Source organism: Danio rerio, chromosome 16 (assembly GCF_049306965.1).
Source record: "Danio rerio strain Tuebingen ecotype United States chromosome 16, GRCz12tu, whole genome shotgun sequence".
Taxonomy (NCBI): Eukaryota; Metazoa; Chordata; class Actinopteri; order Cypriniformes; family Danionidae; genus Danio; species Danio rerio.
Genome location: NC_133191.1, coordinates 8,802,727 through 8,825,916, shown reverse-complemented (window position 1 = coordinate 8,825,916; position 23,190 = coordinate 8,802,727). Strand labels below are relative to the sequence as shown.

The 23,190-nt window shown below is 35.4% G+C and overlaps 1 protein-coding gene across 13 annotated transcripts in view; it reads left to right on the top strand.

Moving 5' to 3' along the window:
* Positions 1-23,190, top strand: part of grb10b (growth factor receptor-bound protein 10b) — a 162,153-nt gene that overhangs the window by 40,814 nt on the left and 98,149 nt on the right. For 7 of the 13 annotated variants that reach the window (XR_012391978.1, XR_012391980.1, XR_012391979.1 and 4 more), the window contains one exon: positions 19,994-20,090. Coding sequence is in view for 8 of the 13 variants with exons in the window: in XM_685427.8 (XP_690519.4) it covers positions 19,994-20,090 (97 nt within the window). In the remaining 5 variants the exon portion in view is untranslated. The remainder of the gene's footprint in view (positions 1-19,993; positions 20,091-23,190) is intronic. The other 6 variants (XR_012391981.1, XR_012391982.1, XM_009292073.4 and 3 more) reach the window with 1 other exon arrangement.

The window sequence follows — 23,190 nt, the reverse complement described above, 5'->3', positions numbered from 1 at the left end:
CTTATTTTTGTGTCTGTATTATGTGAACTAGAGTTATTTCATAAACTGCTACAGTCAACCCTGTATAACCTTAAAGCGTAATGATGAAGGAACAATTATTATTTACTAAATCAGTGCATTGTCAAGAAATATTTGAATATGTTTTGAATATATGATTGTTTTTTTTTATCATATTTCCTTTCTTTTTCTGAATAGTTTTAATAATTAAAAAGTGTTTTTAATATTGTTATATTTGCAACCATATGAATGTAAAGTTTAAGGGAGCACACTTGTCAATATGAAGATCGCTGAAACTGAACTGTAAAAATATTTGAAAGCAAAGTACACTTTAAAGAGATGACTTTCATGTTTTATTTTTTGCTTTTAAAATCATTCTGAGTTTAAATGTTAGAATGTTCTAAACGAATAGGGCATAGGGGAGATAACTGGGAATAAAACAAAGCCAGGAGCTATGCTACTAACTACAGCTCTAGAGGTGTAGTTGCAAACGTACAAGTTTGGGAAGCTATTTGCGAATGTTTGTTGGAACGGTGGATTTGGGAAACACCAAATCAACAAACTGTTTGAAAAGACAGATCTTGCAACCTTAGTTGGCCAACAATAGTTTTGAGAGATGCACCCCTGAGCTGTAACAGTTTACTAGCTCTTTAAATAAACCTAAGTTCTAGACGGCAGCTAGCTCTCTGCATCTCTCACATGGTCGCCCGCTGAAGCTAAGCAGGGCTGCGCCCGATCAGTACCTGGATGGGAGACCACATGGGAAAGCACCACATGGGAAAGCAAGATTGCTGCCGGAAGTGGTATTAGTAAGGCCAGCAGGGGGTGCCCAACCTGCAGTCTGTGTGGATCCTAATGCCCCAGTAGAGGGAATGGTACTCTATACTGCTCAGTGAGCAACGTCTTTCGGATGAGATGTTAAACTGAGGTCATTATAAATCCCAGGAAAAAAAGAGTAATTGTTTCACCCCAGCATCCTGGCCAAATTTGCCTCCTAATTCTACCCAAATCATAATTGGCTTCATCACATGTCTCCTCTCCACCAATCATGGTTGATGCTACACAGGTGGATCCTGCACACTGGTAGTGGATGAGGAGATTCCCCTCTATGTTTAAAACGCTTTGAATGCACAGAAAACCGCTACATAAATGTAAGGAATTATTATTATTATTATTATTATTATTATTATTATTATTATTATTATTATTATTATTAAATGAAAAATTGTTCTTAAATGCCTCGGATGCAGCCCATACTAACAAACTTATTTTATTATTATTATTTAGTCACAAGATGGCACCAAAGAGTCAAAAACAGCAGAGTGACAGAAAAGCATAGAGTACATATTTAAAGGGCCATGAAACCCCCTTGTTTCAGCAGGGTGTTTTCACACCTCTACTTTGGAAAAAGTCAGAAAAGTGGGCGTGTCCTGCTCTGTTTAGGGGGGAGTGTCGGAGGAACTAAAGTGGGATGGTGTGGGAGTGTCTATTTGGGCACGCACGAGTTTCAGAGTCAAAACACGCACACACACACACACACACACAAACACGGGAGAAAGTGATGGTGTTTACATGGACATCTGTAGTTGAATTATTTGCCAAATAATTAAATGGTGGACTTTAACTGCAGTTTGGCTCTTTCAATTAGGGAATTCATTCATGTCCCTCGCGACAAATAAGATATTTGATTCGAGGAACTGCTCTAAGCATGTATTTTTCATGCAATGTTTGATACCGCATGGCGAATGAGAGAAAAAAAAACTCTGCATTTCCCGGAAACTTAGATGCACACAGCAGGTAGTGTCAGAAAGCCGCGTGTGTTATTCCGGTCACAAAATGTGGCGAAAACCCTACACGAGGTTAAAGTTGGTTGTGGTGCTAACATGTTTACACTCGGTGCAATAGTTAACTTAGTTCGATACGAACAAACTGAATAAACAAAGAGCACTGGTCGCTCACTTACCAAATCTGTAGAGACAGGACAATCACCAGCAACTAGAGCCGCGTCTTTATTAAGAGGAGACTACAAGCCAATCCGGATCTCAGCGTTTGCAGATGAGAACAGCTCTCAGGTAAACAATAATCCTCCTTAGACACGTAAGTTATTGTTGTCGAGCGTCGCGTACACTGTTAATCCACACGTGACTCCAGCTGAGCTCTCACAGAGAGAAAATAAAAACAAAACTTAACTGCAGTAAACTATAAAAGCAACACTTCACCAACACAACGTCGTCTAAACACTGTGACAGTAATGAATATTAATAAAGTTGCACAATAGAGCGCGCTGATTGGTTTGAACCAAGCCTTACTCATGCATTAATGCATCACACTGTAAGACGTAATAAGACACACTCTGGCACAGAGTACTCTGTACTCTGGAATACACGCTATTATGTCATGGCCGTGACGCAGCTTCAAAAATTAGTTTCAAACCGGAAATACGAATTGCTTGAAATAACGCAAAAACAACCAATTTACACTTTTTAGTGAAATATAGGTGTCCTAATAGCGTTTTTAGAAGTGTGGGACACATATACGACTGTCAACAGCTCAAAAAATGTGTTTTGGTGTTTCGTGACTCTTTAATGGTCAGTATAATTTGTAGTAACTGAATCTGAGAATAAACTTACCTTGGAATGTCATGATAGATAAATCAGAATCAAGTATTACCAAGAGCCTTTGAAACATTTTTAGCATTTGACATTGGTATAGAACTGAGCTGAATTATTACAGAGCTGACTCAAACACACAAAACAAATGTATTGAACTTGTTTTACAGCGATGAAACTTGTGCCTGATTTTTCCATTATTGCCAGTGAATACGCTCTGGCAATCTGTTGATTAATGTGATGTAGACCTTGACTTGGAAACTTGGGAATTGTTAGTTTTGTTGTACTGTTAAAACTGATAATTGACCTTTTCAAGCGAGTTCTGCAAGGTTGCTGTGAGCATGCGAGGGAGAGGAGGAGAGAGCAGGATGAAAATGAGTGCGTCTCTGTAGTTTTGGATGTACCTGTCATGAGCAGCAGATTTAGAGTCTGAGCATGAATGAAGTCTGGGGTTGCAGTGAATGGCCATTGCATCAGTACGCATTCCTCTGGGCAGAACGCATTTGATTCACATGGTGTAACCTGACGTAAGAACATCTAAATTCTAGCCCCATTCAGTGAGGTTGATGATTATTATCCTTGTGCAGCAGTTTGAATATCGTTTTGCAAATACTGTTGTGCTGGTTTAGGTTAATAATACAATACAGTTGTTGGACTTTAAATTAGCATTTTATTTATAACAGGACTGTACAGTCCTATTCTTGAAGAGGCACTGTGCTGGATGTTTTAGCTCCTAGACTAATGAACCTAATGCCGAGCTCATACTGCAGGATTTTCGAAGTAGTCGTGCCACAGGTGTTTTTACACTGCATAGGTAGTGTTCCGTCGCTACTTTGTTTACACTTTAGGATGGATCGGTGACAGGGATTTTCACACTGCATGACTTAACAATAGGAGAATCGCTGACAACGCTAGGCTGGGTCCACAAACTACGTTTCATAACCAAATGCACGCGAGAAGTGACATGGAAACTACATAATGAGAAAGAAGCCTTTAGTGGGGTAGGAAATGTACTTTTTTTGCTCATCTGGGGCCTCATGGATCAACGCTGGGTACAAAAAAACAAATGGATTTATTAACAATGAAATTAATGTGAGAATGTTCGTTGGTCCATGCCAACTTCATGCCTGGCGTATGTGCATTTCTTGTGTGTGTTTGATTTATTTGCATTGGTGACTCCTAGAGGCAATTGTGTTAAATTGCACACTACAAAGTATCTGAGCCGTGCAATGCCAGCTGAATGGGACTGGATCATCCGCATGTCTAGCAGGTATATAAGGTTTTCATACCATGCAGTTGACCAGCCAAACATTAAAGCGCAATTTGCAGCAATCGCCGGTTTTCCCAATGTAATCGGAGCGATCGACTGCACGCATATTGCTATAAAGGCGCCATCTGGAGACAAATTTCCATACATGAATCAGAAACATTTCTGTTCAATAAATGTGCAAACATGTGATGCTCAAATGCGCTTAACAAGTATTGTATTCATGATTAATTCGTCCTCACAAACAGCATGGTTGGGATGAGGCTCCTAAGTTGCAGGCACTCGGTCAGTTTAAGAGCGGGCGATCGGGCAGCTGAAATGCCAATGGCACACCCTTGATAAGAGTAGAGGGGTGCTGCTATACCGCCCTAACAAATTGTTCCTCTAATAATAATGTGTCTCCCACAGACTGGCCAGGATGAAGAATTCAGAGGCCCCTGGGCACAATGTCTTGTAGCCCCCATACCTAGCCGCACCCCTATAGTTGAATTAAAAAATACGATTAATATCATACTTTTAAATAAAATTAATCTATTATGTATTGCCTTGGCTCAGTTGGCGTTTCTGTGTAGAGTTTGCATGTTCTCCCTGCGTTCGCGTGGGTTTCCTCCGGGTGCTCCGGTTTCCCCCACAGTCCAAAGACATGCAGTACAGGTGAATTGGGCAGGGTAAATTGTCTGTAGTGCATGAGTGTGTGTGTGAATGTGTGTGTGGATGTTTCCCAGAGATGGGTTGCGGCTGGAAGCGCATCCGCTGCCTAAAAACTTGCTGGATAAGTTGGCGGTTCATTCCGCTGTGGCGACCCCGGATTAATAAAGGGACTAAGCCGACAAGAAAATGAATGAATGAATGTATTGCCTGCATTTTTTAAATAAATGATATACAGTACATCTATTTCTAGTCTACAAAGATTCAACTTATTTTTAAAGCATTTAAAGCACACTTTGAAAAAGAAAATACTAATACAACTGGTGAAAATTAATAATTTTTTATATACTTGTTCAGGTTTACTGAATGAGTACTAAGATTTATATTTAAGGGTATTTTTAATGTATAACTTTTACAAACTTATAATGCACGATTTGGATATAACAGCTCTCCAATCCAGTTCAGTTCTATGAATCTCAGTCTTCCATAATACACACACTTATTAATGATTCCTACTTGTCTTCGTCGTGATGAAGAGTAGGCAAAATCTGATATTTAGTGGGGTAAAAAAAGAAGAATGAGTTTACCAGATGCTGGATTCGAACTGGGTTAATGATCGATCATGTCAGGACATGTTGCCATGCGCTTTACGAGCTACGCCACTCATGCTGCTGTTTGCCGCTCTCTGTAGTTATGTTGTCTCTGTCAATCAAACGTTGATGGGCGGCAATCACTCATCCAGCTCATTTCAACAAGATGTGCTGTTTGCACTTAGCCTAAATAGACACTAAAAAATACCCCCCCTCTCTCTCGCAGGGGCCCCAAGTAAGCATGGGCCCCTGGGCCGCCATAACCAACAACACTTCTTCTGGAATCTACCAGTGACTCTGATGCATGTTTATAGATCAGGCCTAATGTTTAAACTCCATTTCAAGATGTGTATAGTATTAAATCTGGATTTACTATGATAAACGCATGTCAAACTTGTAATCTTGTTAGTTTTTAGATCTTTTTGGAGATGGTCTGAAATGAAACCGATATTTAAATTTTTCCTGTGGGCTGTTGTGGTCTTGAGATTCAGTCAGCATACGTAAGCTTTTTTATGATCAAGCGACACTCTTAAGTGTTGAAATGGGTGAGGGGATTCAGATTACAGTTCACATTACAGGTTACATGTTCATTTTGCTCCAATCCAGCACAAACACATTCTGTTTGATTTGTAATGAGATGAGTTGGAGTTGTGTGGAGTTAAAATAAGAGTTGAAATGAAAGAATATATATGCTTTTGAATGACAAGAACTGCTGTGTAACCACTATATTAAGAGTTTCATTTCGAAAAGCCCATGGGATCAAACATGCCCATAGATGAACCATCTAGCAGACTAATCCACTAAACATTTTTTAATGCAGCTGGGAGAAGGAGGAATAGAAGAGGCTTTTAGACACTGGTAAATAAAATAAAGCTGCCCGCAGCATCTGCCTGTCTGTGCTTGTGTATGTCTGGTAAGTAAGTGGGATCCTGGGCCGGTCTCCAGGCTTGGCTTAATGCAGGGGTGCTGGAGGCCTGCCATTGCACTTCGAGGAGAGCTCCCTAACTACTGTTTTAAAGGAACTGCTGAACTGGCTTTTATTGAGCTGTGCCTCTCGCCTTTGTGCTCCCAATTAGGATGATGAGCTAATGTTTGAATTACTTTGAAAGTTTAAGCCCCTACTCTTAGGGTCTTCATTAAGTGTGGGCTTTAAATGAATAAAAATGTACAGCTAAAAGGAATGCTGAACTAATTTGCTTAGCTTTTCACATCATCCATATGTATTGTGGTTCTGGATTTGATATGGTTGACCATGGCATCTTGATTTCTATGCTTGAGATGTTTGTTGGCCTACGGGATAAGGTACTGAACTGGTGGTTTCAGTCTCTTTATTAGCTGTAGTGTTGTTATTGGCCAACATAACTCATCTCCTTGTCCACTTTTCAGGGGAGGTTCACAAGTCTTGATTCTTGTCCCAACATATTTTTCATATTTACGATACCAATTGGCACTATTCTTGAGAAATTTGAAGTATCCTTTCTATTGTATGTAGATGGTAAGCTCTAGATAGCTTAATGGCATTACAAATATGAAAATGCTCAATTTTCTTTCATTAAATGAGAATGAAACCAAAATGTTTTCTCTTTTGCTGTTATCTAATCTTACCTTACACCAGGGGTGCCCAAACTCGATTCTGGAGGGCCGGTGTCCTGCAGATTTTGGCTCCTACTTGCATCAACACACCTGCCAGGAAGCTTCTAGTACATCTAGTAAGAACTTAGCTGGTTCAGGTGTGTTTGAAAAGGGTTGGAGCTAAACTTTCAAGAATTCAGCCCTCCAGGATGGAGTTTGGACACCCCTGCCTTACACCATATGCTAAAAACTTTTTTTTAACTAATATAAGTTGTTGTGTTGCTATTGGTTAACATAACTCGCCTCCTTGTCCACTCTCTTGATGGGTTCCACAAGGTTCGATCTTTGCCCCTATTTTTTTTCCATATTTATGTTACCATTTGGCAGGTTGAGAAAATTGGAGTACCCTTTCACTCGAATGTGGACAATGTCCATCTAAAACCTCTGTTACCTTGCTTAAATGAGTTACAAATACATAAAAGCAGAATTTTATTTTATTTTATAAAACTAAAGATAGGTTGTTTGACCTGAAATCTGGTAAAAACCAGACTTAGAGCTTTGTGCTTGGTTTTGCGAGACGAGTCTGGCTGCAGAGTTGAACTTGCATCTTCAGGCTTGCACTCTCGGGCTTGCAGGCTCAGGCACCCATGCTTCCTGTGCAAGTGAAATCAACACAAATAAATCAGTAATAAGTTTCCATTTAGTTTGCGTTGCCAGTGACAACGTTGTCAAATAATTCTAAGTAGCCTCCTTACATTTTACAACATGACAGACCCCAGCCCCCACCCCCCGAAAAGCAGTTAGTATATTTATCATATGATTATATGCTTTCATGTAAATTTATCAAAGCAGGCTACTATTAACATTTAAACCAGTGAAGCTTTTTGTATTTATATCCACTAAATATCAGATCTAAATATACACACAAGGTATTCTTCAACAGTTATGAATAAAAAAAACACCAGGCAAATTAGAATTTTAGTTTTTATTTTAAAAATTCCAAGGATTCTTGAACGACTTGAGAAACTATTCTTTATAACTATTCTTGATAAGTTAGATAAGTTAGCACAGGAGTGCATCCATGTTTTTGGAGTGAATCTTTATTTTCAGAGCTCTAAATTTTAGCCTTGAGTTTTGTAGCTTTTGTAGAGTAAATCATAAGTACAAATGGTTCCTTGTTCCTGGAAATCCATATTCCTGGTTTTAGTATTTTTAAGAACTCAACGATTCTCTATCAAGGTCTTCATGTTGTGGTTTTCCATGTGCTCTCTGAAATAAATTTGAGGATCTAATATGTCTGGCTTATAAAACAAATCAAACAATATTACATTTGATTTTAACTTTTAATGATGGCGTAATTATTCCTTCTTGGACATAGACGTAAATGAGCTACAGTTGAAGTCAGAATGATTAGCCCCCCTGAATTATTTGCCCCCTGTTTATTTTTTCCCCAATTTCTGTAAACGTAAAGATTTTTTTAAACACATTTCTGAGCATAATAGTTTTAATAACTCATTTCTAATAACTGATTTATTTTATCTTTGTCATGATGACAGTAAATAATGTTTGACTAGATATTTTTCAAGACACTTCTATACAGCTTAAAGTGACATTTAAAGGCTTAACTAGGTTTACTAGGTTAACTAGGCAGTTTAGGGTAATTAAGGAAGTTATTGTACAACAATTGTTTGTTCTGTAGACTATTAAAAAATTTGGTTTAAAGGAGCTAATAATTTTGACCTTAAAATGGGTTTTAAAAAATTTAAAACTACTTTTATTCTAGCCGAAATAAAACAAATAACCTTTTTAAAGAAAAAGTATTATAAGACATACTGTGCAATTTCCTTGCTCTGTTAAACATAATCCTCGAAATATAAAAAAAAAAATGAATTCAAAGGGGGGCTAATAATTCTGACTTCAACTGTATAATTTCATATTTCTTAATGATGCTATACATGACGTTTCAAAAGTTTGGATAAGTAAGGATGTAGTAATCAATTAATTAATTGAAAGAATTATTTGTCAAATAGGGATTCATTTAATTGTTCAATTGTAACTTTTAGATGATTAAGTATATTACATTAAATACTAATGTCTTTACTCAAGTAATGCTGAAATAAAATCTTCATGCATGCATGTCTTATTATACCAAATCAGAAATATTTAAATGATGACAGCTAATAAATTTGCTTGTCATCACAGGGATAATTAGTATTTTTTTAAAGAGCCCCGTTATGCATTTTTGAAAATTACCTTCCATGCAGTGTGCAGCGCAGCTCTAAATGAATGGAAACATCCAGCTGATGTTTAAATCTGAAAGTGCACCTCGTTTAAAATATTGATTTTTAAATAAAAGATTTGACTCAGAGTTGTTTAAATGATTCGTCATTTGTTTGGATCTTTGGCCTGTTTATTTTGACGTTAACGCAAAACAATACCAAATATGAAATGCTGGATCCGGTAAAACGTGAACTCGCCTATCCCTTCAAATGCTAGCAGAGTGTGGGTGTGTGTAGGACTGATCATGCCTGAAGATGAGTGAACATTAATAAGTGAACTAATGCAATAATCTACTCTGCAATGGGAGATCTGTTGGCCGTTTGTTAAAGGAAGGATCAGAAAAAAATATTGATGAATGGGATTTATATAGCTTGACAGGAACTTTATCAGTACACAGTTCATGGATCAGTTTCTCCATCTGTTTCACAAGTCTAAGTGTGATTAAACTGGTCGCCTCTTGTTTTCTCTAGCTTGCAAAATATGAATTTAATTGTGTTTTTTCACTTGTAATCACTCCACGTGGCTTGTACTGTATCTGGTTAACTCTTTATATTCACAAATTGCATCTAAAACCTCGATGAAAACGAAAACCGTGCTACTTTTTTTTTTTTTACAGATTTAAATATGTTTGTGCAGCTTGTTGCTGTTATGGCCACCATCAGCTGTTCCTACACTTGTGTGGATTAATACTGAATGTGTGTCACTGTTTTTACTTATGGTTAAGTGTAGAGCAATATGCTGGTGTTTAACTGCATTGGTTTAATGCACTCCTGCACTGGGCTCACACATAAACTCTGCACTCTGACTACTTCAACAATGTTGATAAGACGTGGTGGGCATTTCTCTCTGTCTCGCACTGAACGCAGTTGACCAATCGCAACAGACTGGGCCATCAGACCAATCAGCTCATATTAGCATGGCGCTAAGGAGGGGTTTGGGAACAAAAGAATCGCTGAACAAATCAAATGGGAGTCATTGGGATACTTAGATTAAAAATAAATGTATATAATAAGACAATGAAAGTGGTTTTTTTTTTTTGGCTTTGCATGCATATCAGCCTGTTGTTGAAGACCCTCAAAACCAAAATATGATGTTTTAGAATGCATAATAGGGTCTCTTTAAAATATTAAATTAGAACAAATCGTTCACAATTGTAGGATAACATTTTTAAATGAATGAAATTTTGATGGGCATAAAAGATTTATTTCACAAACATTAAAACATTCAAATCACCCAAAACTTTGCATGGCTGTTTTAATAGCTGTATATTTAATCATTCTCGATTCAATATTTAGGCCACAACCTGTGAATATGCAAACAACAGATTTGCTGTTAGTAAACAGTTAAGTACTTTCTGAATGTGGGTCTGTTTTCACAGTGTAATCTGTCTTGCCAGAGGAATTCACAGTAGCCTGAGCATTTGAGGATAAGCAGGACTTTAACCTGTCACCTTTAGCATTACATTAGTTTTACATATTTAAAGTCACCGCGTAACATGTTTAATGTGGTGACATCGATTGTCTTTATCGTCCACAAAACATAAGTAGGTTAAGCCAAGATATGTTCACATTGTAAGAGATTTATGAAACTTAATAAACACCTCATGGATATATGTTACATCCACCTGTTAGTAGAAACTTGATCTACAGTACGAACAGCAGCAGGTTGAGGGTTATTAGTTTACGTAACATGCATGTTTGGGGATCAATTAACCCTAGCACTCCTAAATAGGGCCCTTAAAACAACCTATGCGGGACGTATGTGATTGCTGGTTTATTATCATTTGTATGTTTGCCTTGATATCATTAATCATCTTGTTTAGTGGGAATGCACAATATTATCAAAACATCTGATAAATCAGGTGGTAATAACTTGGATTTTAAACATTGATATTTGTCTAATATTGAAAAGTATGCCATTATTCCTCGCAGATAAATATGGCAGGTTGATTATGTCAAGCAACAGGCTCATTGGAAATACATGTTTCAGCCTACATTTTTGTGAAACTGCATAAAATCGTACTTAAACATGTTTGAATGCAGGTTAAATGTAAAACAAAGGCAAAATGGCAGTATAAAAGGTTCCTTTTCACACTAATGATGTTTACAGGCACATGTATTTGAGTTGCTGTACTTTGTACAACACTAAATAATATGGAACAAAATCAATGCCAAAAGTCTTGAATTAAAAAGCTTGTTGAATATCACAAACTGAAAAAAATAATACACCGTATTAACATGTTCTTGCATTTTAATGACTTGAATTCCAGGGTTTGTATTTTTAGGTCCTGAAATTTAACATATCTGTTTATTTAAGCTGTGACTATTTCAACGAAAAATATTTCAAACACGTTTTCATACTTAAAAATTCAATAACTCATATTCAATTTTTCAGATTTCACTTACAAAATATTCAATACCCTTTAAAAATACAATGTATAATATTCAAAAGGTAATTTTCAGTTCATTTTATTTCAGTTCAAATATTCGCTTCCATAAATTCAGTGAATCAAATTCGACTGTTAAAATTCAACATTACATCCGGGAACTGCAGGAGAAGCAATAGATTGCAGATTGAAGATCGCCAGCTGCTCTAGCTTTCACCAGCAGGTGGAGATGGAATAATGTAAGATTTTTAACCCAGTAAACAGGCGAGAAAAAGGCTAATAAAGGCACAAAAGTAGCATTTAGTATTAATATCAATGCCTTGGACATTATAAATGATAAAAAGTATGAGTAAAATGAGTAAATGCGGTTTTAGTCATCTATATTTGCCCTTATGTAACGGAAGCCATCTGGTGATCGCGTAAATCTCAGTCCTCGGATCCAGCGACAGACGTTGTTCTGCAATCTTTAGCATCCTCGGAGCTTGTCTCCCATGCCGGCTCGCTCCCTGCTCGGACCGTTGCGGTTACTTGCACATAAACCGTCTTTTGATGAATATGATGTTACACATTGTCTATCTTTATTGACTCTTTCTTCCATAGACGCAAAGTATTATATAGACAGCTAAAGAATATAAACGTAAGAGAAACAGGAGAGGAAATATTATAATAGTAATACAAAATAGATAAACATTGACAGGGCTAAGAACAATTAGAGATTTTATGAAAATGTCACAGAAAACAGTTTACTTGGAACTGTTAAACAGAGTTCAGGTATGATTTAAGGTTGGTTATGGATGGGGCGTCTAATTTAAAATAATTTAACATAACGTGCGAATGCATGGTTAAAATGGCTTTGCGTCTATGGAAGAAAGAGTCAATAGATAATTTAGACAATGTTTAACATCATATTCATCAAAAGACGGTTTATGTGCAAGTAACCGCACCGGTCCGAGCAGGGAGCGAGCCGGCATGGGAGACAAGCTCCGAGGATGCTAAAGATTGCAGAACAACGTCTGTCACTGGATCCGAGGACTGAGATTTACGAGATCACCAGCTGGCTTCTGTTACATAAGGGCAAATATAGATGCCTGAAATGCATTTACTCATTTTACTCATACTTTTTATCATTTATAATGTCCAAGGCATTGATATTAATACTAAATCCTACTTTTGTGCCTTTATTAGCCTTTTTCTCGCCTGTTTACTGGGTTAAAAATCTTACATTATTCCATCTCCACCTGCTGGTGAAAGCTAGAGCAGCTGGCGATCTTCAATCTGCAATCTATTGCTTCTCCTGCAGTTCCCGGATGTAATGTTGAATTTTAACAGTCGAATTTGATTCACTGAATTTATGGAAGCGAATATTTGAACTGAAATAAAATGAACTGAAAATTACCATTTGAATATTATACATTGTATTTTTAAAGGGTATTGAATATTTTGTAAGTGAAATCTGAAAAATTGAATATGAGTTATTGAATTTTTAAGTATGAAAACGTGTTTGAAATATTTTTCGTTGAAATATTCACAGCTTAAATAAACAGATATGTTAAATTGCAGGACCTAAAAATACAAACCCTGGAATTCAAGTCATTAAAATGCAAGAACTTGTTAATACGGTGAATTATTTTTTTCAGTTTGTGATATTCAACAAGCTTTTTAATTGAAGTCTTTTGGCACTGATTTTGTTCCATAAAATAAGCATCACAAAACAACTTAATGGTGTCTTTCATTTGTAATTGAATATGTTCCACAACTTCTGCAGCATGGTCAGTGTGCTCAGTAGCTCACATTGTAGTTCACATTGTTATGTGAAGCAGAGCACTCGGGTTTTAGTCTGGTGAATTATGGTTCCACAAAAGATATGAAAGCAGTGTGAAATCAAGGTAAAACTATGTGACTGCAGTGCACTTTTCTCTTATGCTTGATTTTAACCCATTTAGGCAAGGCAAGTTTATTTATATAGCACATTTCATACACAGTGGCAATTCAAAGTGCTTTACTTAAACAAGAATAAAAGAAACAAGTAAAATAAAAATAAAAACAAATAATAAAAATGCGTAAAAACAAAACAAAACATAAAAACAGGTAAAATGTGATATAAAAGAATGAAGGAGAGGAAAAAAACATGATAGTGCAATCTGTCGGACGCAGCACAGTGCTCATTCAGTAAAGGCACAGCTAAACAGATGTGTTTTCAGTCTTGATTTGAATGTGCCTAATGTTAGAGCACATCTGATCATTTCTGGAAGCTGATTCCAGCAGCGAGGGGCATAGTGGCTAAAAGCCGATTCACCCTGCTTTGACTGAGCTCTTGGAACTTCTAGTTTATATGATCCTAAAGATCTGAGTGATCTGTTAGGTTTGTATTCAGTGAGCATATCTGTGATGTATTTAGGTCCTAGGCTATTTAGTGATTTATAGACCAGTAATAATACTTTAAAATCTATTCTGAATGTAACTGGCAGCCAGTGTAAAGACCATTTAAGCCCACCGGCAACTTTAGTTGCTGAAGTTCATAGTTGCCAGTTTCCTTTTATGATTAATTTTCTACATGTTATCCATGTTTAATGTCTCAATGACATGCAATCAAACAACCAAATAAAAGATTTCAAGAAAGAAAAAAAGGGATTGATTTACTTCCTGTCACATGAGGCCTTCCTACTCCTAATTTCAGGATGCAAACCCTCCCAAATAATAATAGGAGGTCTCTAGATTTATCCAAATAAAACAAATCTTTTAAAAGATCTATATTTTTTTGTATACCTTGTCAAATGTTTAAGGGCAGGTTTAGTTGCCTCTGGGCAACTATCTTGTTAGTACATAAATTATGTGGAATTAGGGAATAATGTATTAATAAGTTAATAAATTATGGTAATTGGTCATGTTTAATGATTTTTGCTTTCATAATACCCCTTCTAAACATTGCTTAACCATTTAACTGATATCTTTCATTTAATTTAATTTTTTTGATACACACTTTGATACACAGCAAAATCCTCAGAGTAAAATAAACATCTCCCACTGGTCCCACTCCTACAAAGAGTGACAATGACACTGGAGCAGAGTTAAAGTGCTGAGTGAACAGAGAATAATGTACTCAGAGAATAATGTACTCCTGCTGTTAAAAGCAGAATCACTGAAGAAAAACACAAAACTACAACCAAATTCTGTCACAATCTCAGACCCTGCTGTCCACACAAACATGGGTATTGTCTAAACTGCAACTTTTTTTTCAAAAACACAGTATCAGGTGACTGAAAGCCACATTTTTAAAAACTCTTGTCAGGGTGAAGATTTTCAAGAACGCTTGGATCTGTGTTCTTAAAAAATGTGTATGTGTGGACATGGCCTTAGGAACTGAACTGAAAACTCAATAAATCTCTCAAAATCTCAGCTCATTAGGATCATTAAACAACTCCACAAACATAATCAGCAGCTTTACTTGTTACTAAGCTGTCTGACTATTTCTGTCAGATGTCTGCAAAAGTCTGTAGGGAGATTTACTGTAAATACTTGTTTTGTTAGATGACACCAGTGTAGTATTTATTTGCTTTTGTTTATTTACTCCAGTATTTACTTTTTGACTCTTGATTTTTTATGTTTTGTTTTTTTTTTCCTTTGACTGCTGTTACTCTGTAGTGTGGGACCAAATACTTTATAGCCTTGGGATTTAGCTGTGTAGGGAATAAGACAATAAAACAGTTTAATTATTTTTATATATTAATATTTGCATTAAATTATAATTATAATTAATTATTGCAATATATATATATATATATATATATATATATATATATATATATATATATATATATATATATATATATATATATATATATATATATATATATATATATATATATATATATATATATATATAATTAACTTTTTCATTTATATTTTTAACACACAGAAGTCTGTTCAGGAAACTAGTGTGTGTTTAATCACTTTAGGACAACTGGATTAGTTCTTTGTGTTTTCATAATCATTAAATTATATGAAAGACACATTTAGGGGGTTCATATCAAATGGTTTTCTAATTTTAATCATAAACAAATGCGCCTATAAATATGAATTGATCTTTTGAAAGCAGTTGTTTTGAGTTAGAATGCCAAATCTTTTTGTCCTATTCAAATTTTACAATGGAGCTTTTTCACAACATATTTGCTCACCGGCAACTATAGTTGCCTCATATTCAAATACAATTTTCTTAAAAAAAATGAAAATCTTGTAGAAAATAAATGCAAAACATGTTCATATAGGACACTATTAACAAGGCTACATGCATAAAACCATTTTTACAAATTTTGGCACAAATGGGGTAAAAACACTATTGGTTGGGTTTAGGTCAGCGGTTCGCTTGGTGGTTTGTTTGACAAGCCCCGCCTTCTCATGTAAAAGGGTTGACTGGCCATCTGGCAGATTGGTCGCCGTACTTTTTGGACCAGGCTGATCATCTTCTTATGATCTAATCGGCCCATAAAACGCTTAGCAGCGTATCGTTTTTTTCCCTGTCTAATTAATATACCCTGCTGTGATCTGTGACGTTCTGAAAGTAAGATGTTTTCTTTCTTTTTCCGGAAGCACCGGCCCTTGTGACATAATCTACAGCCCAATTGGCTGACCCAAACTCCCATTTTGGGCTCTGTGTGAGCGTACAATGTCGATGTGTATTTGTCAAAATAGTCGAGAAACGGAAGGAAGGAGCAGATAAATTGTGGCAAAAAGACAGGCTCTGCAACAAGAGCTGCAAAATCAGGATCTTTGATGTGGAGGCTGAAGTGTGAGAAGGAGTTCTATCCTGCTGATGAATTTACCCTCTCCTGTGATTTGTAATGTAATGGGAAGCACAAATGTCTTGATACCTCAGGCTGTTGAAATTGCAATTCCACTCTGCAGATCTCTTGCACGTCCCCATACTAAATGTAACCATAAACCATGATTTTTCCTTCACCAAGCTTGACTGATTTCTGTGAGAATCTTCGGTCCATGGGGGCTCCAATTGGTCTTTTGCAGTATTTGTGATGATTGGGATGCAGATCAACAGATGATTCAACAGAAAAAATCTACCTTCTGCCACTTTTCTAAATGATCAACTAGAAGTCAAAATATTATTTGTGATCCAAAGATTTGCAAACTTTTCATGATTAGTAAGTAACTTTATCTGACTCTGCTGATTCTCATGTACTGTAGATCTCATGGAATAAAAGTTAAAGTTATAATTTGGAAAACAAACCCTCCCCTATAACAAATTCCCAACTAGTATTTCAAAATGTTTTTAGAATAAACTGAACATACATAAATGAATAATCAGTATTTCACAAACTAGTTACCAATTTCAAGCAGTGTGCTCCAACCGGATGTGCTCTTGGAATGTAATCAACACAATATTGTTTAAAATATGACAATTATTTTTATATATGCCAATATTTATTTTATTTTATTTTATTTTGTTATTTTACTATAATTTATTTAATTTAATTTTACTTTATTTTACTTTACTTAAATTAATTTACTTTATTTTATTTTACTTGACTGACTTTACTGTATTTTATTTTATTTTACTTAATTATATTTTACTTTATTTTTATTGTACATTAAGTTTATATTACTTTATTTTATCTTATTTTATTTTACTTAATTTAATTTAATTTTACTTTATTTTACTTTACTGTATTTTATTTTGCTTTATTTTATTTTATTTTACTTTATTTTTTATTTTATTTTATTTTTTTATTTTATTTTGTTTTATTTTATTTGATTTTATTTGCAAGTGCTAGGTTCCAAACCTCTTTAATATTTCGAATCTTTGAAAATGCTGAGATCCTCAAATATTTTCAGCATTAAGATGGCCATCAAAATGCATTGAACAAAAATGTAAACAATGCTGTGCATTCACCGAAGTCATGAGCAGCGCAGCTGTGTGCGGCATCCATAAACACTTCACATTTACAGAAGAAAACAAAACAATCTTGCTCTGGTTCTGGAACATGGTACGCAGCGTTCAGAAGCCATAAAACTACTGACGCTCTGCAGCCACATCACAACCAGATTCTGGGCTTTGCGGTTTCGCTCTGGGAAGCGTCTCCAAATACGAGAGTGCCGCAGGACATTCTGTTCCCAGCTCGTGCTGTGAAAGCTCCAATCAGCGCTGAAAGAGATATCCCACAATTCTTGATCCTACTGCGCTCAAACCCAGCTTTTTGTTTTTGTACAGCATCCAAGAGTTCAAAGTGTTCCCCTCTGGTGAGACAGCGGAGAGGCTCTGTTATGGAAAGGAATGAGATTTTGAATCGAGTCGCCACCTGTAGTTTACACATGGAGAATGTGGCTCCCAGCTGCCAGTCGCTTTAGATCTCGCTCCGAGAACACAATGGCACAGTTTCAGCCCATCACATGGCAGGGACGCGTCTGGACCATGCTATTTTTCTCAGAGCCTGTAAACATGGCCGTGACCCTCCCCGAATGCGGCAGGGGGGCATCAGAGGACAAGCAGAGGGCCCCCTTTCGTCTCTTTCATCACAAATTGGGCGGTTGCATCATGGAACTTCCTGTTCCTGAAAGAGGACAGCAGATTTATTTTGTGCACAGACATTAATTTGAACATGTTAAACAGGGTTTATCTTATTGTCTGTGGACTGTACAGTAAATATAGTGTTATTCATTATTTTCTATATTTATCTTATTATATTTTTTGAGAAAATATATTCATTCATGTATTCATTACTTGGTTTTGTAGAACATTCATCCTCATTAGGTGTCATGAGGAGCTGGAGCCTATCCCAGCAACTCAGGCCACAGGCAGGGGAAACACCCCAGACAGATGGCCAGTCTATCGAAACCTCACACACACATTCCCTGCTCACTTGAGTTATCTTTTTTCTATTGTATGTATATAATAAAATCTGTTTTAAGACTTTATGGAGATAACATTTTATTGAGAGTCTTACCACACTGAAAAAAAGTTTTCATTTTTTTGTAACATAAAGCAAAATTGTACCTTTTTTAAAACGATGTTCTGTTTTATTAGATTAGTTTAGTTTAGTTTAGTTTATCACAATATGTTACTTAAACAAACTTTTTGGAGAGATTGCCTTTTTATTGGCATGTTTTGTCAGACTTTAAAAGCTGAAATGATATAGCCCTTCACTAAAATAATACTAATTTCTCAACCTGCTCTCACCTCTTGATTATCATTATTATCATTAATATTATTACTTCTACTCTTGTTATTATTATTATCACAATTCTGACTTATCCTTCTCCTGTTATCTTCTCGTTATCATCATCATTAGTATTTCTTGTCATTTTCAGGTTGTTGTTGCAGTAGTAGTAGTTGTAGTAGTAGTGATTGTAGAAGTTGTATTTGTTGTTGTGGTTGTTGAAGTAGTAGTAGTTGTGGTTAAAGTAGTAGCTGTGGTTGTAGTTGTGGTTGTGTTAGTAGTTGTAGTAGTTGTGGATGTTGAAGTAGTCATTGCAGTAGAAGAAGAAGTATAGCTTTTTAGTGGTAGTAGTAACAGTAGTAGTTATAGTAATATATTTTATAATATTATTATAATAACAACTAGTTGTAATAATAGTATTATAATCGTCATGGTGGTCGTAGTAGTAGTAGTAGTAGGAGCAATAGTAGTCACTGTTGTCGTAGCATTAATTATTGCTGTAGAAAGTGGGTGGTGGAGTACTTGTAATTATAATAATAATAATAATTATTATTATTATTATTATTATTATTATTATTATTATTATGGTTATTATTATGGTTATTATTAATGTTGTAATTTTTTGCTGCTATTATTACTCTCAGTAAATTACTGTCATTGTTGTAATTCTTTACCACTAAATGCTTTCTATCTGTTTTATTTATATGTGTTATTATGAGCTTCATTGATGGATATGTGCGACCTAATTTGTACTGTTATGTGTGTTAAGTACATATAAGTATATATATATATATATATATATATATATATATATATATATATATATATATATATATATATATATATATATATATATATATATATATATATATATATATATATATTTATATATATATATGTACTCTGACCTGTCCACCCAGTTACCTTTACATGTGCACACAAACACACACAGACACATACACACACGCACACACACACACACACTTGCCAGTACCTGACTGTTTTGTTGTTGTTGTTTTTTCATCTGTTCCTTGTTGTTGTTTTTGTTCTTCTTCTGTTTGTATGTGATCTCAATTTGTGTACCTTTTGCATAAAATAATAATAAACAATAGTTCCAGATTTATGTATATGTATCTTGTATTTCTCAAGTTGAGTGTGTGTGTATTGGGGTGTGTTGCAAATGTCCCCACAAAAATAGCAATACCAGTAAATTTTGACCTTGTGTGAATATTTTTTGGTCCTCATGAGGTAAATGGCAAATTAATCACACTTAATGAAGTATTTTGAAGAAGTAAAGTTTGGGTTTCGGGCTAGGTGGATATAATATTCAGTTTACTTAATAAAAAACAGATTGTACATGGAAAGTCCCCATAAAGATAGCTGTACAAGCTTGTGTGTGCGTGTGAGGACATAAGATGGTGTGACTAATGTCAAAAAATGCCTTCAATATGACCACGTCTTCTCTTCTTCTGTCTCAGCAGGATAATGTAGATCGAGCTGCCAATCACAGACAAGCAGACCTGATTGGACCAAGTTTTCAGCAGTCAGCCAGTCACAATTCACCCAGCCATCAAGGTCAGTGACCTAATAATTTGCATGAGAATTTCCTAAATGTCTAAAAATAAGATTTTCTTGGTCTAATTTTAATTTAATTTAATTTAATTTAATTTAATTTAATTTAATTTAATTTAATTTAATTTAATTTAATTTAATTTAATTTAATTTAATTTAAAATTGTTTATCTGTTAATATCCAAAACAGAAGTAAATATTATTATTTTTAATAGATTTGTGGCATTGTTCATGGTTAAAAAATGCACACAAATAACAAGTGTGTATGTGTACATAGTTGATTATGGGTGGGGGCCGTCTGTCTCACACACTTGAACTTGGGTGGGGGCCGTCTGTCGTAGACGCCTTTTATAGTTGGAGACTTGCTCATTAAGTTCAAACTGGGATCTATATTCAGGCCTCTTCCGCTGTAAACACTCCAGCAGTTCAAAGGCTTGATTTGTAAAGACACAGGGTGCCACTCATTAAGCCTCCAACCTAATTGTGCCATACAGAAATACAGAGGCATGATATTTGGAGCATGAGATTTAAGCACAATATCGCCTCAGCATGGGAGGTAGAGCCTAAAGTTTTTTTTTTTTTTTTTTGGAAAGTCTGATGCTGTCATTGAAGTAAATGGAGCAGAAATTAGCATTTAGGACTTATTCAAAGTATGCCCTAAATCCTCACAGCTGTTAATATACACTCAATTCTTAGATGTAAAAATTGAATAGCCATTTCATTCATGTGGTCTCTATATGTATGGGTTGTTGACGTGAGGTGGCATTTTCCCTGTCACACATAACAAAAATCGAAATAATTTGTCATCATTTTAAAATGCAATAAATGGTTAAATATTTCTTTGTCTTCCATCGACTTCTTGATGTAAAAAGTGCAGTGTTATTAATTTTTTTTACATTTTTGAGCCAAATCTCAAGTGTCCTATGATGTGACTGCCTTGAGCATAGTTTAATAAATCACAGCTCTTATAAATTAAAAAGGCAATTGTAAAACTATTAATAAATATCTCAGACTTAATTTTACAATTGGCTATTTTAGTAAATGGCAGTCAAAGTTGTACATTTCTAAAAACATACACTGTAAAAAATGCAGGGTCCCACACAATTCATTCACGTTGTGCCAACACAAATCAATTAAGTTAACATTCATCCATTCATTTTCTTTTCGGCTTAGTCCCTTTATTAATCTGGGGTCGCCACAGCGGAATGAACCGCCAACTTATCCAGCACATGTTTTACGCAGCGGATGCCCTTCCAGCTGCAACCTATCTCTGGGAAACATTAGGCTATTATTTGTGTATAAACATACCTAGATATAGTCATAAATATAGCGCTTGTTTGAAAACAACATTTGTTCATCCTTACTGCAAACTTATATGAGCGATTATATCATTAAATGCGGAGGGGGGCCTCACAACATTTTCCAGGGAAAAAGGGGGTCTCAGGCAAAAAAGGTTGGGAAACACTGCTTTAGACTATCGAAAAAATATGTAGCTCAAAGAGGCTAATAATTTTAACCTTAAAATGTTTTTTAAAAAATTAAAAACTGCTTTTATTCTAGCCGAAATAAAACAAATAAGACTTTTTCCCAGAAGAGCAAATATTATCAGACATACTGTGAAAATTTCCTTGATCTGTTAGACATCATTTGGAAAATATTTAAGAAAGAAAAAAACTTCAAAGGGGGGCAAATTATTCTAATTTCAACTGTATATACTCCATAACACAGCTTCTTGCGATAAGCTAATCGCATAGTTTTAAATGGCGATTACGATTCGATTTTGATTAATCGCACAGTCCTACTGTTTATCATCTTGTTTTATGCTTAAACAACTAAATGAACCCAACTTGCACAGGACATCAACGTGACGTCAAAAGTTGTAACCCAACATCTTGGGACGACGTTGGGTTGACGTCAGAATCCAACATCAGACCACCGTCAATGTCCAACGTCAGACAAACTTTGCATTTTGGTTTCTTTCCAACACAACCTAAAAACGACAAAACATGAATGTCTAATGATGAGCTTGACGTTGTTTGGACGTTATCAATATGACGTCTATCAGACTTTGTATTCTGGTTGGCATACCTTACGAATAAATATCAGTATTTGATGACAATATGACGTTGGTTTAAGATGGTGGCTCGAAGTTGGATTGTGGTCACTTTCCAACAGAACCTAAAATCAACCAAATATCAACATAATTTCAAGTCTTTATTGGACCTCAAAACAACATTGTCCTCAGATGCTGGTGACCTAAATTTAACCTAAAATTAACGTCTTATGACATTGTGTGTCTGCTGGGAATATTTAAGTTTCTTTAACTGAATTTATTTTATATACATTACAGTGTTGACGCTGTAAAAAGAACCATATAAAATTTAAAATAATCACATTTTTCTTTCACCGGAAGTTTTCGGCCGGCTGAAAACACTAGCTGTGCATATTGTCCCAACAAGCCATGGAGAAAAAAAATATCATTCATAACTCCATACAAAATATATAGCACTAATAACTGCCCAACAATGAAGATACACTGCTCTCATGCTATTTGTAGATTATTAACCATTGTTGTTTTTTTTTTTCATTTTTGCTATGACATTGATGAAGTTAGTGACCCCTTAAATTTTCTCAAACATTAGTCTTCAAACTATATTTAAGAATCTCCTTTCAGTGACAAATATGCAGATAATTATTACACAATCAATTTTATGAATGAATGAACCAATGAGTGTTCCCATGCTTGGACTTTGACCCTGTTCATACTCCATTGAAAACAACCATCCGGGACAACAAAGGTCTTATTTTGGGATGCTGGAATGTAACTAAGAATAGATGAGAAGCATTTATACGTCAGATCACAGATTTAGGCCAGAACTATTTGTTTTGCTGCATTGAAATCCCATGTGACATTTACAGGCTATAGTTTTCCGGCTAAAATCTCTCAAATACTTTTAGTCTTTTAATAGTATTAAATGCCACGCTCTATTGTTTGTTATGAAGTTAATTGGCTTACGTTGGTACAAACAACTTGCTTTGTCGAAATGTGACATTGAGTACTTTCAGCTCAATTGGATTATTTTTGACGTGTTTTGACGAGTCGA